The 19,837-nt window shown below is 38.9% G+C and overlaps 1 protein-coding gene across 1 annotated transcript in view; it reads right to left on the bottom strand.

The window, feature by feature from the left end:
- Window positions 1-303: 303 nt before the first annotated feature.
- PTTG1IP2 (PTTG1IP family member 2) overlaps window positions 304-19,837 on the bottom strand; it is a gene marked incomplete at its 5' end in the record, with an annotated part of 31,167 nt that continues 11,633 nt past the window's right edge. Inside the window, 4 exon segments of the mRNA XM_083376845.1 lie at window positions 304-2,784; window positions 8,673-8,719; window positions 14,084-14,152; window positions 18,209-18,320. Coding sequence (XP_083232971.1) covers window positions 2,735-2,784; window positions 8,673-8,719; window positions 14,084-14,152; window positions 18,209-18,320 — 278 coding nt within the window. The 3' untranslated portion in view covers window positions 304-2,734.

Here is a 19,837-nt window from a genome sequence, read left to right as displayed (position 1 = left end):
TTTAGCCCATTTTCTCTATCTAAGGTTCTGTATTTTAGAATACTGAATATAACCACTACGACAGAAAATACATTAACCTGGAAGAAATTGCATACTGAGGAAAAGGTGATGGGTTCCAAAGGACTGAGGACACTTTGTTATGAGGGGAGAGGCACTATAAAATATTTCTGAAGGTGGAATCAATCACTACTTCTAAATTTCCTTCTGTCAGCAGAAGCCTCTATAGCTATGAGTTGTTCTGGTTTTCCCTCATGGATAATAGAATTCAAGATTCAGTCAACTGATTTCACATAAACATAGGCAGAACCATATCCTTCTTTATTATATTGATAATCCATATTTGCAAACATAACATACAAACTACAAAATTAAACAAGGTAAAACATGAAGATAAACAATTAAATAAAGTACAATATACTAAGTGATTTTTTAAATTAATGCAATATTCACGTGAATTAGAAAACACGGAAAGATATCCTTCAGTTGTACATATATTTAGGTACAAAAACTTTATGCATCTTGAAGCCTTCTAAATTTACTGAGGCAAATTTTTCATGATCTGTCATCCTTGATGAATTCGCAAATTATTATCCTGAGATAATCTACATAGATGGTTGTCCAGAAAAAGGGGAATACTGAACAGCAAAGCTAATATGGGAATCAAAAGCATAAGGTGCAATTACATTTTCACATTAATCATTCACAAAGTAGGCTCAAATAAATGTTTACCCATCATATATTTAAGAGAAGTTGCTAGCAGTCCAATTAACTGTTCAGATCTAATAAAAAATATTTTCACATCGCATGCAGTATCCACTTTCACAAGATATCTCCTGTGAGAACTCACTACAGAAATAGTATCCAAAGCTGTAAGTTCTCAAAAATAACGTGAAAGATAAACCAACCGCATTATTTCAAACTGCTTTACAAACAATTTGGATTGGTATGTCTCTACTTGCTTCTACATACCAAAAAAGTGGATAAAGTAATAAATATCTATTGCTGTGGCTTAATTTGATGTTGCACTCAGGTGGAAATACACAATTGATGTGTTAGGTCTCACTAATGGCCTTGTACTGTATTTGATTGGGTGAAAGCTTCAGTTAATAGAACAAGAATGCTCTTCCTTTGGCTCAACATGCTCCTTTTCACACTATTTCTGAAAGACCATCAACTCTGCAAAGCAAATTTGATATGGGAAAACAGTGGTGAGCTATTCCTGAAAATCACATGTTCATAATGAATGTTAAGATTAGCAAGCCCTAGTTTTCAGAGTTTTGTTTAGGGAACTTCAGCTGTGTAATGACATGACAAAGCCTGTAGGCTTGTTAAATACAGAAGAGGAATGTTACCCACAATAAAATGTTATAGCATGTTCTTCTGAAAAAGAAAGTATTCTACTGAATCCACCCTACTTCCCACATTTTCAAATTGCTATGCAATATTCACTATGAAGCAATTTCAGTCCTTATTAGATCATTTTTCTTCCCTGCTTAAGAAAAACAAGTTTTAAAAAAGCAGTTTAAACTATGAATATCTAAATAAAGCAACTATACTATGCTTCAGTTGTGAAAAGAAAAATATACTACTTAACTGTTCCTAAAAGCAAAGAGATCCATCGTGGGATCCTGGTGTGGCTTTGGAGGTTATCTACAGGATCCACACAAAACACACTATTGGTCTGAAAAGCTCTGAACAGGAACATCCATAAGCTTCAAAGCACTTTCTTCTCTTCAAGTCTGAAGCACAGTACAGTTAACAGTTACTATTTAATAGCTCCATTTTAATTATACAGTAACAATATATTGGAAATATCTGCTTTGATAGATGTTAGGTATGATTATATACAGACAGAAATAGATACAAAAAGTTTGTACATTAGAAAAAGTAAATAGATACATCTTGTACATTATTAGAAAAAGTAGATAGCTTGAGGAATGAATCAAGAACAAGGCTTTTCAACACAATCTACGAATGTACAGAGATTAAAACGAAAAACTCTCAACACACACCTAAATAGCTAACAGGTTTTTGATATAATACTGCAGATTTTACTATATTTTTAAACTTTCTTTTTTAAAGTCAAGTGTTAATTTCAGTGGTCTCTCCTTAAGTACAATGCATCAGGGAATGCAATCAAGATGTTTAAAGACTGGAAAAAGCAGTTTTGAAGAACTTTTAACATGAGGCAATGGCAGGCTGCAGTGATTAAGATGCCTTAATTAAGGATCTGATGCTGCCGAAGGTACCGGCTAGCCAGAAGCACCAGATCATATTCATTCAGTTAAGGTCACTGCCTAGTGACAGTTTCTTTCACTTACACCCTTTGTATTCTATTAACATGAAGATGGTGTAAGCTATTATTGTGTGATAAGCTCACCTCTGCAGTGTCAAATACTTGCCAACACCTACTTGACACAGTTTTAAAGAGCCTCTTTATTTAGCAGCATGGAAAAGATGACAGGTTCTCTCCCACCCCCCAAAAGTCTGTGATGTTTAAGAAAATTAAACTGTCTCTGTACCTCAAACTGCACTCCTCCAGGGTTTTTTTCTATAGGGGGAAAAAAAACTCCAAAGCATTTTATACTAGAATCATTAGATGCAAATACAATATTGTTGTTTCCCAAGGAAGGAGGGGAAAAAGCATGATAAACATTAAGTTCTACTGCACATGTATGTTCAAATTTGGTGCCATGAGAATGTCTTAACATTTTTAAGGCAGTAGTGCTATTTTTCATTCATTCTCGTATCTACTATAGGGATGATCAGGATCCTGAAGGAGACCTAAAAAATAAAATTAAAGAAAGAATTAACAGATTCCAGAATTGTTCTTTTCTGAACATGGTAGCTAATAACCATTAAGAATGGAACATTTCAATTTCTGCATGAATATAAAACAAGGGTTGTTTTTTTTAAAAAAAAATCATAACTGCAAACAGAATGTGCTTGTTGACAACCTCTCACAGCACTGAGCTAGAAGGGGTTTAACTCTTCAGGTCTTGCTTGATCTGTGTGTGACCTCTGATAATATGACCATGGGATTCTTCTGGCTCATCTTTAGAACTGGATGTGGCAATACTGTCTGGCAGTGGATCGTCTCCTTTCTCCAGATGGTGGAGGAAGAAATCAAGCCTGAGGTCCGTTTTTGTAGGGCTTCTTGTAAGCTTGATGCTCTCCTCCTAATATGATTTCTACAACTGCAAGCACAGAGTCACATTTCCTATGCAGAGGATATTGCACCATCCTGAACCCAAGGTAAACATGAAATACTATCCAAGTCCTGCCTCAGTGTCCTCTTTGTTAATGACTGAAAGGAGAAAAACAAGCTTGGGCTCAAGCCTAGCTAGATTAATTGACTGTAAATTCAAGCCCCCCCCCCCATTTCCAGAAGCTATTCCAACTTTAGTTCTTGATGGAATTGCAGTTCCCCAGATGGAACTGCTGCTGTGTAGTTGGGGCTTCTCCTACACTTGACTCTTGGTCAAAGAGCAGTTAGCAGCTCCAGTCAGAAGTGTTTTTCTATAGAGCAATTTTGTTCATCAATTATACCCTTTTGCAGATTGGAAGATCCCCTTCCTGGTCATGTACGCTTTATGGTTGAATTTTTGCAGTGCACTATGTGTAGGGCTGCTTTTGAAAAACAGTCAGAGGCTACACTTGGTCCAGAATGCATCAGCGTAAGTGGTTCTGAGTGCACTTTGCTTCAGCTGCACTAATTGCCAATAGGCTTCTGGGCAAAATTCAAGGTGCTAGTTATCCTCTATGACAGACATGTCAAACTCGTGACATCACGTGACATCGTGCAACGTATCGGGACGGTTTTGCCACTGCCGGCAATGGGGTGGGCGCGGCTTCCACATGATGCATCCGGTCCGCAGGCTGGCTGTTGGACACTCCTGTTCTATGAAGACTTTCAGAGCTTAGTGCCTGCTTATTTGTGGAACTACCTCTCTTCAGTTATGTCTGCCCAGTCTATTAGATCTTATAATGTGGACCCGCTCCACGCCATCATTAAACAATAATCTTGCAGGGGTTTGAAGAAACGCTTTTCTGTGACCATACCTGCTCTATAGGATAGTACCCTATCTCTTGAAGTGTACATAGGCCTAACCTGTTGTGGCAGTTTAGGAAAGTCCTTCACTGAAATTCTTTCCATTGGCTCTGGAACAAGTCATTTGGGATCCTGAGCTGAAATCAGGATTTTATTCCTTAGCTGTTACCCTCTCTACTCCCAATATAATTCTATAGTTTTTGACTTTGTTTACTCCTTGTTTTGTTTCATGATGTTGCACATTCCTAGAATTGCTTGGACTATTTATGATACTTATACATTGAATACAAAAATAAAAGAAATAGAAATGAGGTTATCATAATAAACCAATAACAGAGTAACAGAGACACACTGATTTTTACAGCACAAATTTATCTCATTTAAAGGATTTTGTCATAATACATAAAATTAATTTGACTGTTTTGCTACTAGAAACATGCCTAGCACCTCAAAGGATATTTTCATAAATAGATTTTTAGTTCTTACTAAGTGTAGTTTAGCTCAAGATCCCTGAAATAAAAAATGGACATCTGTGCATTTAAACTGTAAAAAATGCTAAATCCTAATAGCCAATTAAAGTCTAGAAGCCTTCAAGTTAATCCAAACATAAGTCATTCATCATCCATCAAAAATTTTAATCAAGGCAGAGTGCTCCCCAGACAGAAAGAAGTCTCCCTGTGTATATACTAACTAGATTGCTCACCAGTTAAATGAGCAATTGAGATTGGCATATGGTGCTTACATAACAATTTATGACATTGAAGGATAAGCGGAACAATGGCAGTATCAATACAATTTAAAGGGCAATCATAACACAATGCAGGAAGGGCATTTATAGAGTGCTTCTGTTGCACAAGAAAGTCCTATCTTTAAGGTCAAGGACGAAGAAGATTTACAGAACACAATATATAGGGGGTTGACATGGGATAACCAGATTTTAATCAGTAAGTTGCAGACATAATTGTAGTGAATATCCATGCAGTAAATTTCATTGTGATGTTCATATATGTAAGTACAAGCACACAAATATAACCAAATATGATATCCTATTCATATGCCTCATTATAAATTCATGACTGCCTACAGTTACAACTATGCTGGATTACTGGTGCTTACAAATGTTTTTTGAAGTTCTGGTCATCCTAGCACGCACGCACACACACACACACACACACACACACACACACACACACACACACTAACTCCATAGTCAAATGATATAAATCTAGGCACTTGGCGAGAAGCTTCCATTTACAATGGTTGCAGTATCCTGCAATCATGTGACTGCAATTTGCAATCTTCCTCGCTGGCTTCACATAAGTAAAGTCAATGGGGAAGCTGGCAGAGAAGATCACAATTTACCTGGGTAAGTTTATCACACCTGTGCATCCCCCTCAGGCCCTCTGCACGCCATCTGCAACCTGTATACCTTTGTGCACCCTCCTGAACCTCACACTGTGCCTCCTCAGCCACTTGTGCAACCTCTCCAGCCACTTAGGAACTGTTGCCAAGCCTTGTTGAGATTGTGCCATGGCTCCCTCACCACTTGTGCACCCTCACCTGCCACTTACCTGCCTCCCAACCTACTTCAAAGTTACCTGGAATTTCCTGCTGCCTTCCCCATTGCCTTTTGATTGTTGAAACCTGGCAGGAAGGAAATGCTCACCTACTGACCCATGATTCTCACTTAGCAACGGCAGCGGGTGCAGGGGTTGCTATCATTAAGCATTGTGGCCACATACTATTGTGCTTCATGACCACATTGTTTAATGATGGAAATTGAAATCCCAGTTGCCATTATAATACAAGGACCACCTGTACTAATGTTTCCTTTGAATCCATTCCCAGCCTGACTCATTGCAAATGTTTTGGAATTGTAACTCCTATAATACTGAGAAAATTTTAGCCTTTGAGAGTAAAAACTAAACTCTAGTCCATCAATAAAATATAGGACCTTGGTGCTTTTTGTCCTTAGTTGTTACACTGATGATATATTCTAGTTTGGTAATGACGTATCTGTAAGAAGACAACCTCAGCTCAGAAAGCATCAAGGACCTTACAGATCAACTCTATTCCCATCTATCTATACTTACTCTATTCTGTAACAAGTTTTTCAGTCTAAAGACAATTATGGAAAACATTGTGTTTTTCTTCTAGAATGTATAAGATTGTACCAAATGAATAACAAATATATTTTCTAACAACTTAACAAATTCTTAGTTTCATTTAGCAATGAAAATAGAATTTGGGCAAAGTATATTCATTCAAGAATATATGGGGGGGAAAATCTGACAAAACCCTGTGCAAAGAAACCATTCCTGTAGAGCAGTCCACTTTCAAAGTGCTACTGCATCCTCTCCTCCACCCAAAGGACCACAACTAGAGTGAGGGACACATGGAATGCATTATCAATGTATAATTACAATTTTAATGGAGAAACAAAAGTTAAAGGGGGGAAAGCAGGGGAGGATGATTCTTTTTCATAATAAAACAAGTCTGTAGTCATCTTAATTTAGAAACGTATTAGCAAATTATTTCCCCTCTGTTATTCATTCATGCATAAAGGGCAATCATAACACAATGCACCCTTAACTGTGGGGTGCCTCAGGGGTTGGTACTCTCGCCTCTCCTGTTCAACATCTATATGAGGCCGCCGGGAGAGATCATCCATGGCTTCGGGGTGAGGTATCATCAATATGCTGATAATACCCAGCTTTTCATCTCCACCCCAAACCAACCCAGTGATGCCCTCAATGTGATGTCCTGTTGCCTGGAAGCAGTACAGATTTGGATGGGAAAGAACAGGCTCCGGCTCAACCCGGCCAAGACTGAGTGGCTTTACGTACCGGCATCTCGTTTAGTCCAAGAGGTTCCATCTTTGGTTATAGGAGGAGAGATATTACCTCCCGTTAGCACGCAATCTGGGCGTCCTCCTGGATTCACGACTCAGTTTTCAAGATCATATTGGAGTCATGGCTAGGGGGGGCATTTGCCCAGGTTCACCTGGTACGCCAATTGCGCCCCTTTCTGGACCGAGATGCCCTACGTACAGTCACCCACGCACTCGTTACCTCCCGTATAGATTACTGCAATGCTCTCTACATGGGGCTACCCTTGAAGACCACCCGGAGGCTTCAGCTGGTGCAGAATGCGGCCGCGCGGGTAGTGATGGGAGCACCCTGATACTCCCATATTACACCCCTCCTGCGTGAGCTGCATTGCTTACCGGTTGCCCTCCAGGTGAGATTTAAGGTGCTGGTACTTACCTTTAAAGTCCTACATGGCTTAGGCCCGGGATACTTGCAGGACCATCTGCTGCCGGGAACAACTTCCCATCGCCCAGTACGCTCACACAGAGAAGGCCTCCTCAGGGTACCGTCAGCTAGACAATGTCGGCTAGCGACCCCCAGGCGAGAGCCTTCTCTGTGGGAGCGGCAGTCCTATGGAACTAGCTCCCCCCTGAGCTTTGGATGGCCCCAGATCTCCAGTCCTTTCGCCGTGGCCTCAAAACACTCCTTTTCCACCTGGCTGACCTGGACTGACAGGGATTTTAATTATGTTTTTAATTTTAACTCTAATTTTTAATTTATTTTAATTTTAATTTTAATTTATTCTACAGGGGCCTTTAATTTTAATTTTAATTTTTATTTTAACTTCTGTATTTATTGTACGTTATTGTTGTTAGCCACCCTGAGTCCTTCGGGAGATAGGGTGGCATATAATAATAAATAAATATATATGAGAGAGAATTCCTTTTGCAAAATAGAGCAAGCAATACTGTTTATTTTATTTTATTCCTCTGTATCCAGGTGAAACAAGCAGCTGCTTATTTTAACTTTATGGTAAACACTGTTCCTTATGCTTATAGTTGGGTCTTATATGCCACTGATGGCTCAATAATATTTAGTTCTTTATTTTTATTTTCTTTTTTTCCATCCTAAGCAAGTGACACATTCACAATTCAATAGGCTTGAAGCACTGAACTAGCTAACTGACCTTTTGGTGTTAAAAATGCCATTTATATGCCAAGTTTGTATTCAAAGCTCACATAAAGTTATACTTCATTTTTTAAAAAATGCACTGAACAAACCAAAATTGGATATTTTTGCATGCTAAGCATGGCTTAATATTAATCACTGGTATGGTGCTTATTAGTGAAAAAACTGAAATAGATCAAGCTATTTTTTCCAAATTGTGTTTCATTGTTCTAAAACAAATTACACATTAACTCTAATTATAAATCATGTTAATTATGTGTGATATGTGAATGCAGCCAAAATTTTGAATGTAATCTATTGGATTAATGTTATGCCAAAGGCAAACATTTAACCCCAACACTTACATGGGCTAGAAAACTTTATTTCAGGCATTGGATAACATGCATGAAGAGATATTGGTTAAACCTGCCCATCACTTTATAAGCAGAATGTCTAATGAGGCAGGAAAACTGCTTAACCTCACAATTTCACAAATTGCACTGCAAAACACTAATGATATAGGAACAAATTGAATAAGAGGTTCCACTAATCAGCCATTTGCCCTTGCTAAACAGAATTTACATATCATGCTTACAAACACTATTGAGATAAAAAGCTTCAGATGGAAATTATGTTATACATACCATATTTTCTGCGTAGCTCATCATATTTCACTCTTCTTTCGTGTCTCCTGCAAAGGTTATTAATATTAGAGAAAATAACAGATATTTAAGATGATTATAAAATAAAAATGACAAACCAGTGCTAACTAGTAATATTCTGTATAGCTATTATAATCGTAAAATGAATTACATCTACAGTCATTTCTACATCTCAAAATACACTTTTGATATACATTTGATGATCAAATATATCAACACAACACAATTTACAATATATCTGATATTGCAGTGTGATTTTCATATCTGTAAATACTTCTGTAGAATCTGAATCAATCTTCAGTTCAAAGTTGTTTTCCCTCCTCCAAATTTTATCTGTATTGATTTCCAATGACTGAAGCACACATAATGAATGCGGTATGAATATCAACCAAGCTTTTAAATTTTAGCATATATGATGGCTTGTAAAATGAAGTATTTTTTTCAAAGGCAAAACAAGTTAAGTTCTAGATTATGGTATTTTATAGAAAGATTTTAAGAAAGTGTCAGTAAATATAATTCTGTATTACTTTTGACATCAGGTTTTCTTCTAATTTCAGATCAACCCCTTTTAATAAACTTCTCCGAGATGATAATCTCAGCAGCTGAAATTGAAAGGACTGCAGGAGATCTATTCTACGCAATAGCTCAAAGTCAATAATAAATTTTGTTTGATTTAGAGGACAAGAACCAAAAGACATCCATGCCTTTGACTTAGAATGGGCAGTGATATTTGTTTTATTCTCCTGGGTTTCACTGGATTGAATCATCATAAATTCTTTCTTGAATTTAGTTACATCTAATTGATTTATGTGGAATCTACAATCCCTACATTCCAATTGCACTTTCATTTAAGATAAAAATATAAGTAATTTCTACTATTGCTGTGAAGATTATAAAAAGCAACATTGTAATCACTTCATGAGAATAAATACTTGCCCAATGTTGGCTTTTATTGAGCTATAATGATGCAGTGGTTAGAATGCAGAATCTACCCAATACCAGGAATTCGATCCTTACTGGCTCCAGGTTGACTCAGCCTTCCGTCCTTCGGAGATTGATATAATGAGGACCCAGATGGTTAGGGGCCATGTGCTGACTTTGGAAACTGCTTGGAAAGTGCTGTGAAGCACTATGAAGTGATATACAAGTCTAAGTACTATTGCTATTTATGGACATGGGCAGTTAAAAAGAAAATACAAGTCATTCTTGTTATAATGGAGACTATTTTGAATTTTGCATTTTAGAGTAAGACTGAAACTGACACCACTATGATTACAGCTGGTCCTCGACTTACAACAGTTCATTTAGTGAGATCATTCAAAGTTACAACAGAACTGAAAAACGTGACTTATGATTGTTATACTTATGACTATTGCAGCATCCCCATAGTCACATGATCAAAATCCAGACCCTTGGCTGTTGACTCATACTTATGAAAGTTACAGTGTCCCAGGGTCATGTGATCACCTTTTGCAACCTTCTGACAAGCATGGCTAATGAGGAAGCCAGATTCACTTAACAATAATATTATTAGCTTAACAAGTGCAGCAAGAAAGGTCGTAAAAGGGGTCAAAATTCATTTAACAACTGCCTTGCTTAGCAACAGAAATTTTAGGCTCAATTGTAGTCGTAGGTTGAGCTCTATCTGTCATCTAATCCTTATTCACTTCTTGCCTAGATTACGGCAACACACTTTATATCAGACATCTCAAACACAAGGCCCGGGGGCTGGATCCAACCCGCGAAGTGGTTTCATGTGGCCTGCAAAGCCATCCTGGAAACAGTGAGGGAACATCCCCCACTGCCTTGGCCCCAGCCGGCCAGGAGCCAATGTACAATTTTGTGGTGGTCATCTATGCTGAAATACATTCAGTCTTAGCTCCACAAGGCCGTCTGGAAACAGTGAGGGACCAGCCCTTGCCACACCAGCACTGCTCCCTGGGTGCACGCTGGGGAGGTATCACCCTTTGTGAGGAATGAAGAAATGCACCATCGCCTGGAAGTGGCCAGCATATGGCCCTGCCTACTTTGGGCAGGCTAGGGACTGGGCAGTGTTCCACTTCTCTTCAGATTCGTGCCACCCGGCTCAGCCTCTTGGCACTGTGAGGAGAGCACCCTGCTGCCTGCTGAAACTGGGCAGGCTGGGGGCTGGGTGGCATCTTACTTCTCTTTGTATTTGCACTGCCTGGCTCAGCCTCTCGGTGCTGTGAGAGAGCGCCCCGCTGCCTGCTGAAACTGGGCAAGCTGGTGGCTGGGCGGCATCACACTTCTCTTCAGATTTGCGGCGCCTGGCTCAGCCTCTTGCCATTGTGAAGAGAGCACCTTGCTGCCTGCCAAAACCGGGCAGGCTGGGGGCTGGGTAGCATTGCGCAGGTAATGTCGACTCTCACACTGCTCATGGCATCCCCTCCCCCAGAGCCCACCAAGCCGGATATGTGAAGTAGGCGAGGGCCATGTGCTGGCCATTTCTAGGCGATGGTGCATTTCTTCATTCCTCATGAAGGATGACACTTCCCCAGCTGTGTTTCTTGCCTGTTTTCTCCCTCCCTCATCTCAAATATTTTCCCAGCACTCTGTCCAAAGGAAGGAAGGAAGGAAGGAAGGAAGGAAGGAAGGAAGGAAGGAAGGAAGGAAGGAAGGAAGGAAGGAAGGAAAGGGAGGGTCTGAGGGAAGTCCTGCCTTAGTCCTGCCCTGCTGCCCTTTCACCATCCCTTTGCCCTCTCCTCCTGGCCTATCCTGGGGGGTCTCCCATCCTATTGCTAAGGAAGCTTTGGATACAAAGCCAGGTCTCCTCACATGAAGAGGGAGTGGACCTCCCTCTTGACTTTGCCCTCGTACCCATCATGAGCAACCTGACTAAGGAGAGCAAGCACAGCAGCTGGGCACCTCCTTGGGGAAGTGGGGCTGGGCTTAGTGCCATGGGTGCTTGAGGGCTGGGCTGGGCATTTGACCTCCACACCACCATCCAGGCGCCCCCTCCCCGCATGGCCTGAGAGGAACAGTGAGGCTCCTCCAGTGGACCATGCCTTGGCACTTGCCCCGGTCCCATCTCCTTCTGCCAGAGACCCTCAGATCTGTCCCACTCCTGCCCAGGCCCACTTGACTTGAACAATGTAGAGCTGGCCATGCCCATCCAGTAGGCCACACACACTCCAGCCATGCCCAACCAGTAGGCCACAACCACCCTGGCAACAACCACCCGGCCCCCCAAGGGCAACTGCAATGCTGATGCGGCCCTCAATGAAATTGAGTTTGACACCCCTGCTCTACATGTAGCTGCTCTTGTAACTCATTTGGAATCTTACAGCTAACCCAGACTACAGCAGCCAAGCAGTCATTAGCATTTCTTGGTACCCTTATGTGATAACATTACTATGTCAGCTGCACTGACTACCAGAGGACATTCAGTTAAAATTTAAGGTATTGGTGATCAAACAATTTCAAAATAAATAGAAAATGTTTAATATATACACATAGACACACACATTTCTTGGATCTCTCTTCTCCAGCAACAGTTTAAAAAAAGAAGCTAAGATGCTGAATTAAGGAAGCAATTCATTAGAGCTGCACCTCAGAAAGAAATATGTCACAAACAGATGATTAGTAGTAGAAATAATTGGTTGTAACCCAAGGACTACCTACAAAATGAAGCAGCACCATAGTAGAGATATTGGCAGAATTTCAACCAATGAATAGCCCAAATTATTGTAATTTATTCTGCCACTCTTCTACTTGTGACCAGCAATAAACTTGGGTCCTTGTTTGTAACAAGCCAACTATTTTGAAGCTCAAAGCCTTTCACTAAAGACAGGCTGAAAGGAATCAGGAATCTTTTTCTGCTTCTGCAACCTAATAATATTTCTGTAGCCAAATACTTGATTTGCTGAGAGCAGTATTACAATTACCGTATTTTTCGGGCCATAAGACGCACTTTTCCCCCCAAAAAAGTGGGCGGGGAAACGAGGGTGCACCTTATGGTCCGAAGGTGATCCGTATGGCCAGCCCCAACCTCCGCAAGTGGAAAGCAAGGGAAATTGCCAGGAGCACGAATCGGCACGTGCTGAGAAACACCGATCTCGCGCTCCTGCAATTTCCCTCGCTCGGTTTCAACTTCCCTTGCTACAAGAGAAAGCAGGCTGAAACAGAGTGAGGGAGATTGCCAGGAATGCGAATCTGCCGATCTCGCTGCTGCAATCTCCCTCTCTCCATTTCAGCCTGCTTTCTCTTGTAGCAAGGGAAGCTGAAACCGAGCGAGGGAGATTGTAGCAGTGCGAGATCGGTAGATTTGCGTTCCTGGCAATCTCCCTCGCTCCGTTTCAGCTTGCTTTCTGCAAGAGAAAGCCAGGCCGCAGGGCCGCCTTCGCGGGTACTGCTCTAACGTGGAGAGGGAAGGCCAAAGAGGGAGGGAAGGAAGGAAGGAAGGAAGGAAAGAAGGAAGGGACAATGGGAGAGGGAGGGAGAGAGAGTAATATAGAGAAAGAAAGAGAGAGGGAGAGAAAGAGAGGGAGAGAGAGAAGGAGAAAGAAATAGGGAGGGGTTGAAAGGGAGAGAGAGAAGGAGAAAGAAAGGGAGAGAAATAGAGAGAGGGAGAGGGAAAGAGGGACAGAAAGAAAGGGAGAGAGAAAGAGGGAGAGAGACAAGGAGAAAGAAAGGGAGGGAAATGGAGAGAAAGAGGAAGAAATAGAGGGAAAGAAAAATAGGGAGAGAAAGAGGGAGAGAGAGAGGAGAAAGAAAGGGAGGGAAATAGAGGGAGAGAAAGAGGGAGAAATAGAGGGAAAGAGAGAAAGGGAGAGAGCGAAAGAGGGAGAGAGAGGAGAGAAAAAGAAAGAGGACGGGGGAAAGAGGGAGAGAAAGAGAAGGAGAGAGAGAAATTAAATTAGTAACATGATTGTTAAGTGAATCTGATTTCCCCACTAAGTTTGCTTGTCAGAAGGTTGCAAAAGGCAATCACATGACCCTGGAACAATGTGACCATCATAAATATGAATTGATTGCCAAGCATCCGAATGTAAATCACATGACCCTGGGGATACTGCAATGGCCATAAGTGTGAAAAATGGTCATAAATCACTTTTTCCAGTGCTGTCGTAACTTTGAACAGTCACTAAGTGAATTGTAAGTCGAGGACTACCTGTACTTTATCATATTTTTTTCTTCTTTGGGGGGAGGGTCAAGTTTTTGACACCTTGCTGGGCGACTGGTGGTACTCGGACATTGCCTTGTCCTAAAAGTGGTACAATGGATGAAAAGGTTGAAAAGCCCTGTTTTAGTATACCGGTACTATTTGGTTCAGAATATATTTTTTTCTTGTTTTCTTGCTCTGAAAACTGGATGCGTCTTATGCTCAGGTGGGTCTTATGGTCCGAAAATACGGTAATAATTTCCAAACTTACCGCTGAGCAGATTGCAGTCGTTTTTCTTCCCGATCTCCAATAAATGTTTCTTCTTCATCAGTTGCTCTCCTGAAAATGGAAAAAAAATTGTGCGATTTCAGAACAACTATATGCCAGAAATATACTGTTCAGGTGGCATTAATTTATTACCAAACTTTTATAACAGGGAATATCACTTTTAATTTTACAGCCTCAAAGCATGCCTAATTACAAACTGTAAACTAGTCAGAAGTAGTATCTTTATAGATTTAGGATCAGGATGTAGCTGAACCCAACATTATCAAATGCTATTATTACACTTCATTCTAAAATTTTAATTCAATTCTTAAATTAAATGATACTTATAGTTCAGATTTAAAGTGCTCTGGATATAGTAGATTTGTTTTATATAAAAATAAACCTCATCTAATATACTCTCATGGTTTAAAGTGGATGATTTATCAAGATACTTGACAACATGACAAACAGAATAATGAATCATGCAAGTATTACTGAATTTATTTTTTCTTTTAAGTAGAATAGTGGACATTCTCTTCTTTCAACTTACATGGAAAAACAAGTGTGAAAAAAGGATCAATAGAAAAATATTTTTTAGCTATCAACTTTTGATTTGTTAGTCAAAATAGGAAATTTTATTTACTACCACGGTACTTTGACCATTGCAAGAATAAACACTGACATCCAGTGGACATGTCATGTGAGAGATTAAAGAATTATTCCAAAAATGCCATGAATGTATATATTTAATAAAAATGATCTACAGGACATTTGACTTGGTTTATTTGTATTTGTAACTGTACTTTGAAGAGTAGTATTTTTCAACAAGTATATATTTCCACCATTAAAAGAAATGTAGTGTGAAGACACATGACCATCATTTAGTGACATTAATCACTGCCATCCTCTTGTTGTTGTTAAGCGAGGATCATGGATTGTTAAGCTAGAATTCACTGGCCATCACTTGAAATTTCCTGCTAGCTTCCAAGAAAGTGAATGGGGAAGCCAAAAAGGGAACCAACAAGGTGTTGGTGATTTTTCAACAGGCAAGACAAATGAGCACTACAGAATTAAGCAAGGCTATGGGAGAGGTGTGCAGGCTGTGGGGCCGAGGTGCAGATGCTGGGAAGGGGGAGCAAGCTGCCACCTTCCTCTATGGCATCTTCCCAACTGGCTAGCCCATTTTTATTCTGATTGTGGGGAGCCACCCAAGAGAAGATGCAATTGGCATAAAAAAATCACATGGCTGTAGGATGCTGCAACTATTTTCAGTATGAGCCAGCTGCCAATGGTCCAGATTGTGACCACACTGAGATGCTGGGATGGCCTGGTCATAAATACTGTTTGTTCAGCCCCAAACACTTAGTGAACAAATAGTTGTCAACCAAAAACTCCCTATATGTTATATGTTTTTTTCTTTAAGGCCAATGTACGGGCAAGGGAATGAGTACAGGCAATCCCAACTTACGACAATTGAGTCAAAATTACTGTTGCTAAATGAGACATTTGTTAAGCAAGTTTTACCCCATTTTACAACCTTTCTTGCCACAGCTGTTAAGTGAATCACTGCAGTTGTTAAGTTAGTAATCCATTGTTAAGTAAATCTGGCTTTCCCATTGACTTGGCTCATAAGAGGTCGCAAAAGGTGATAACATGACCCAGGACACCACAATTGTTGAGTCAGTTTGCCAACCATCTGAATTTTGATCACATGACTATCAGGCTGCTGAAATGGTCATAAGTGTAAAAAACTTTTTTTGTAAGTCGAGAACTACCTGTAATCTGAGTACCACCCCACAGTCCATCTTAAGAGATCCATTCAGGAATCTTTTAAAAAGCTGATTAATGTGTAAGGTGTTTTGATGGCTTTACTGATAGGGTGAGGGGATAACTCATCACTATATATGCATTCTACCTCCTATAGCCCCAAAATTCAAGGATGTATAAAATTTTGTCTATTTAGTCTAAACCGACAATACAAAAACAATATCTGTACCAAGTAATGGGGTTTAATATCACTACCAAAAAGACTACACACCTGTGATTTGATAAAAATATTTTGTAAAAATATTCAATGATCTGGAAAATGATAACATCAGGGTTTTTTTTAAATGAAAAAAGTTAAACCCATCTTTATAATAAATTATGGCCATCATCCAGAAACTCCAGAGATATCCTTGGTAATAAAAATCATGTTGTTAGCTAAAAGTTTTATAGCATGCCAACTTTTCATTTAATTGGGAATGGGGTAAGCATTACATATAAACTAAAGACTCTTTAAAAATTATTTAAGTAGGGAAGGCCTGGCAGATGCCAAGAGAGACCTCTATGTGTGTAATATAATCCATCACGCTTACAGCTCAGGTCTAATATTATTTCATTATATTTGTTGCATTTTCTCTGAGAATTTAAGATGACACTCAAGATGGTAATTATTTACGGTGCTATTCCCTTATTCATAGTTTTCCTTAATTATGGTTTTCATTATTTATTTCATTTTTTCTTTCTAACATATAAATAGGATCATTATGGGTAGTCCTCAATTTATAACCACAATTGAGCCCAAAATTTCTGTTGCTAAGCAAGGCAATTGTTAAGTGAGTTTTGCCCCATTTTATGACCTCTTTTGCCACAGATTTAAGTGAATTAAATTAAGTTGTTAAGTGAATCTGGCTTCCCACATTACTTTGCTTGTTGGAAGCCAGATGGAAAGATTACAAATAATGACCACATGCTCTCAGGACAGTCCAACTGTCATAAATACATGCCAGTTGCTAAGTGCCCAAATTTTGATGACATGACCAAGGAGATGCTGCAACCACTGTAAGAGGGAAAATTGGTCTAAGTCATTTTTTTTAGTGCTGTCGTAATTTCAAACAGTCACTAAACAAATAGTTATAAATTGAAGACTGCCTGTATTAGAAAGTCATCACGCTAGAACATTGTCCGGATTTAATGTGTTTAATATGATTTATGAAACCATTTTCCGTGACAAACTTTAAATCTACATATTACGCATATAGATCAGGATTAAGGTAGTTAAATAATTTTATATCTTGGAAATACATTTTTTATTTTATAGTTTTTATCTCAAATGACATGGTGCCTCACATTCAAATCCAAATATTTCCTCTTAAAAGCAGCAAATAGCAGGTTATTATTCTCTTAGATCATGCAGAAAAAGTAGTCATATAAGAAAGTAAAGCCCTAGACATGCTAATAATCTTGCTTGGATGGTAGGTACACATAAAGATTGCCGGTGGACAATACCCAGGGGGAGGGCCTTCTCTGTGGGTGCGCCTGCCCTTTGGAACCATCTGCCTGTAGAGCTTAGGACTGCCCCTGACCTTCGCTCATTCTGCCGGGACCTGAAGACCTGGCTCTTTGAGCTTTCTGGCCTGGACTGAGAGTATTAATTGGGGTTTTAATTGGATTCTAATTGGGATTTTTATATTTTTAAGGTTAATGTAATCATTTTAATTGTTTTTAATTTTTGTAATTGTTGTATTGTTTTTTTAAAAAACCTTGTGAACCACCCTGAGTCCTACGGGAGAAGGGCGGTATATAAGTTTAATAAATAATAATAATAATAATATTCTGTGTAAATATATTTAAAAATTAAGAATCAAATTAGCTACAAAATAGTCATAGGCATTTGATTATAATAAAGCAGAAAACCTCAAATTTTTCACATATCCAACATTGTTTATTACCTCAATGTCTATAAAACTGTGATAAATGCTAGGGAAGAAAAGATTTTTTTCTCCATCAAACAATAAGAAAGAATAACCTCTGCTGCATGTGTTATAATCCCGACTGACTTCCCTAAAATGTCTCTAAATAATCTAATTTTTTATAATTATGTTATAGTATAATTATGGTATGATTTACTTACAGTTGGATCCCTAAGAACAGATGTGCTAGAACAGAAGTGTCAAACTGCTGGCCTGCGGGCTGGATACGTCACGCAGACTCTGCACCAACCCCAGCCCCAGCAAGTGGAAAATATTCACAATACGTCACAACATGTCATATGACACAGTGAGTTTGACACCCCTCTGCTAGAATCTTCAAAAGTGCTATTCTCAGAAGGAAAAAAAATGAAGAAAACGTCTTTAAAAAATCTACCTTTCAGAACACCTACGACATCTGCGGCAGCAATAACAGCAGCAACAAATTATGAACATCAGAATGATGCCTACTACAACACCTATAGTGATGATGATTGCTTCCAAACTTGCTGAAAATCAGAAGTTAAAAAAAGTTAGAAAAGGTAGAAAAAGTAACCATTCTAAAATTACATTATGGCAAAAGGTGATTTATGTCCATTATGCTTACATGCACACTCTTATTATGTACTATTATATACCTGTATGATAAAAAAGATCAATCATACAGTATCTTATTAAGCACTATTACGTACCTGTAAGATAAAAAGGAAGATCTATCACTACAGTATCTATTTGCTAAATTTAGATATTTTATTTAATTTGTAATAATATGACTGTGCAGTTGCCCACTTTTCATAATCCATATATTAGCACACTGTTCATTTATCACCTACTTCACATTAATAGGAAAATGTCATGATACAAACAGAAAAAACTATGTAATCAATGGAATTGTACTTGAAACAATGACTCAGTTATTACATAATGCTATGCCATAATACAATTTGTTTTTAACTCATCATAGAACATCCCAAGAAAAAAAAATGAAGTTTATAAAACCTGGTAAAGCAATCTGTATATCATACCAAACTAAAAACAAATCACCCTACTGTGAAATATAGGCATGAACCAGACAAATATCAAGTAGGTCCAATATGCACTGCCTGTTTTCATTTATAGATTAAACTGCATTTGTCTTTCAATTTATAGCCAATATTTCTATTATGGAGAGCCTTCAAGGTGGTTAACAAACTTATAGACAAATACTGAATATAAAACTGTAAAAATATAATTTAAAATTATTAATGAATACTAAAATCATATTAACATTTGAAAGCCAAACAAAGCAATGTATCCTTTCAAATTTTCTAAAAATTTAGAGTGGGACCAAAAAACGTTACAGGATGTGCTCCATAGCTGGGATGGAAAAGGTTCTTTCCTCTATGCCAATAAAAATAAAAAATAAAATAAGGCTGACTACAAGAGCATCTTTAAAAGTTCCTTCCTGCTAATCCTAAGAATTGCATCAAATATCAGATACATTTTCCACACTCAGTCATTACAAAACCGTTTTCCTGCACTGAATACATCCTCTTCATGTACAGGTGAAACTCAAAAAATTAGAATATCGTGCAAAAGTTCATTTATTTCAGTAATGCAACTTAAAAGGGGAAACTAATATATGAGATAGACTCATTACATGCAAAGCAAGATAGTTCAAGCCATGATTTGTCATAATTGTGATGATTATGGCGTACAACTCATGAAAACCCCAAATCCACAATCTCAGTAAATTAGAATATTACATGCAATCAATAAAACAAGGAGTGTACATAGAACAATATTGGACCTCTGAAAAGTATGCTTATGTACTCAGTACTTGGTTTGGGCCCCTTTTGCAGCAATTACTGCATCAATGCAGCGTGGCATGGAAGCTATCAGCCTGTGGCACTGCTGAAGTGTTATGGAAGACCAGGATGCTTCAATAGCGGCCTTCAGCTCTTCTGCATTGTTCGGTCTCATGTCTCTCATCTTTCTCTTGGCAATTCCCCATACGGTAGATTCTCTATGGGGTTCAGGTCAGGCG

This window comes from Vipera ursinii (assembly GCF_947247035.1).
Source record: "Vipera ursinii genome assembly, chromosome: Z".
Classification (NCBI taxonomy): domain Eukaryota; kingdom Metazoa; phylum Chordata; class Lepidosauria; order Squamata; family Viperidae; genus Vipera; species Vipera ursinii.
This window is presented reverse-complemented; position numbering and strand designations above follow the sequence as displayed.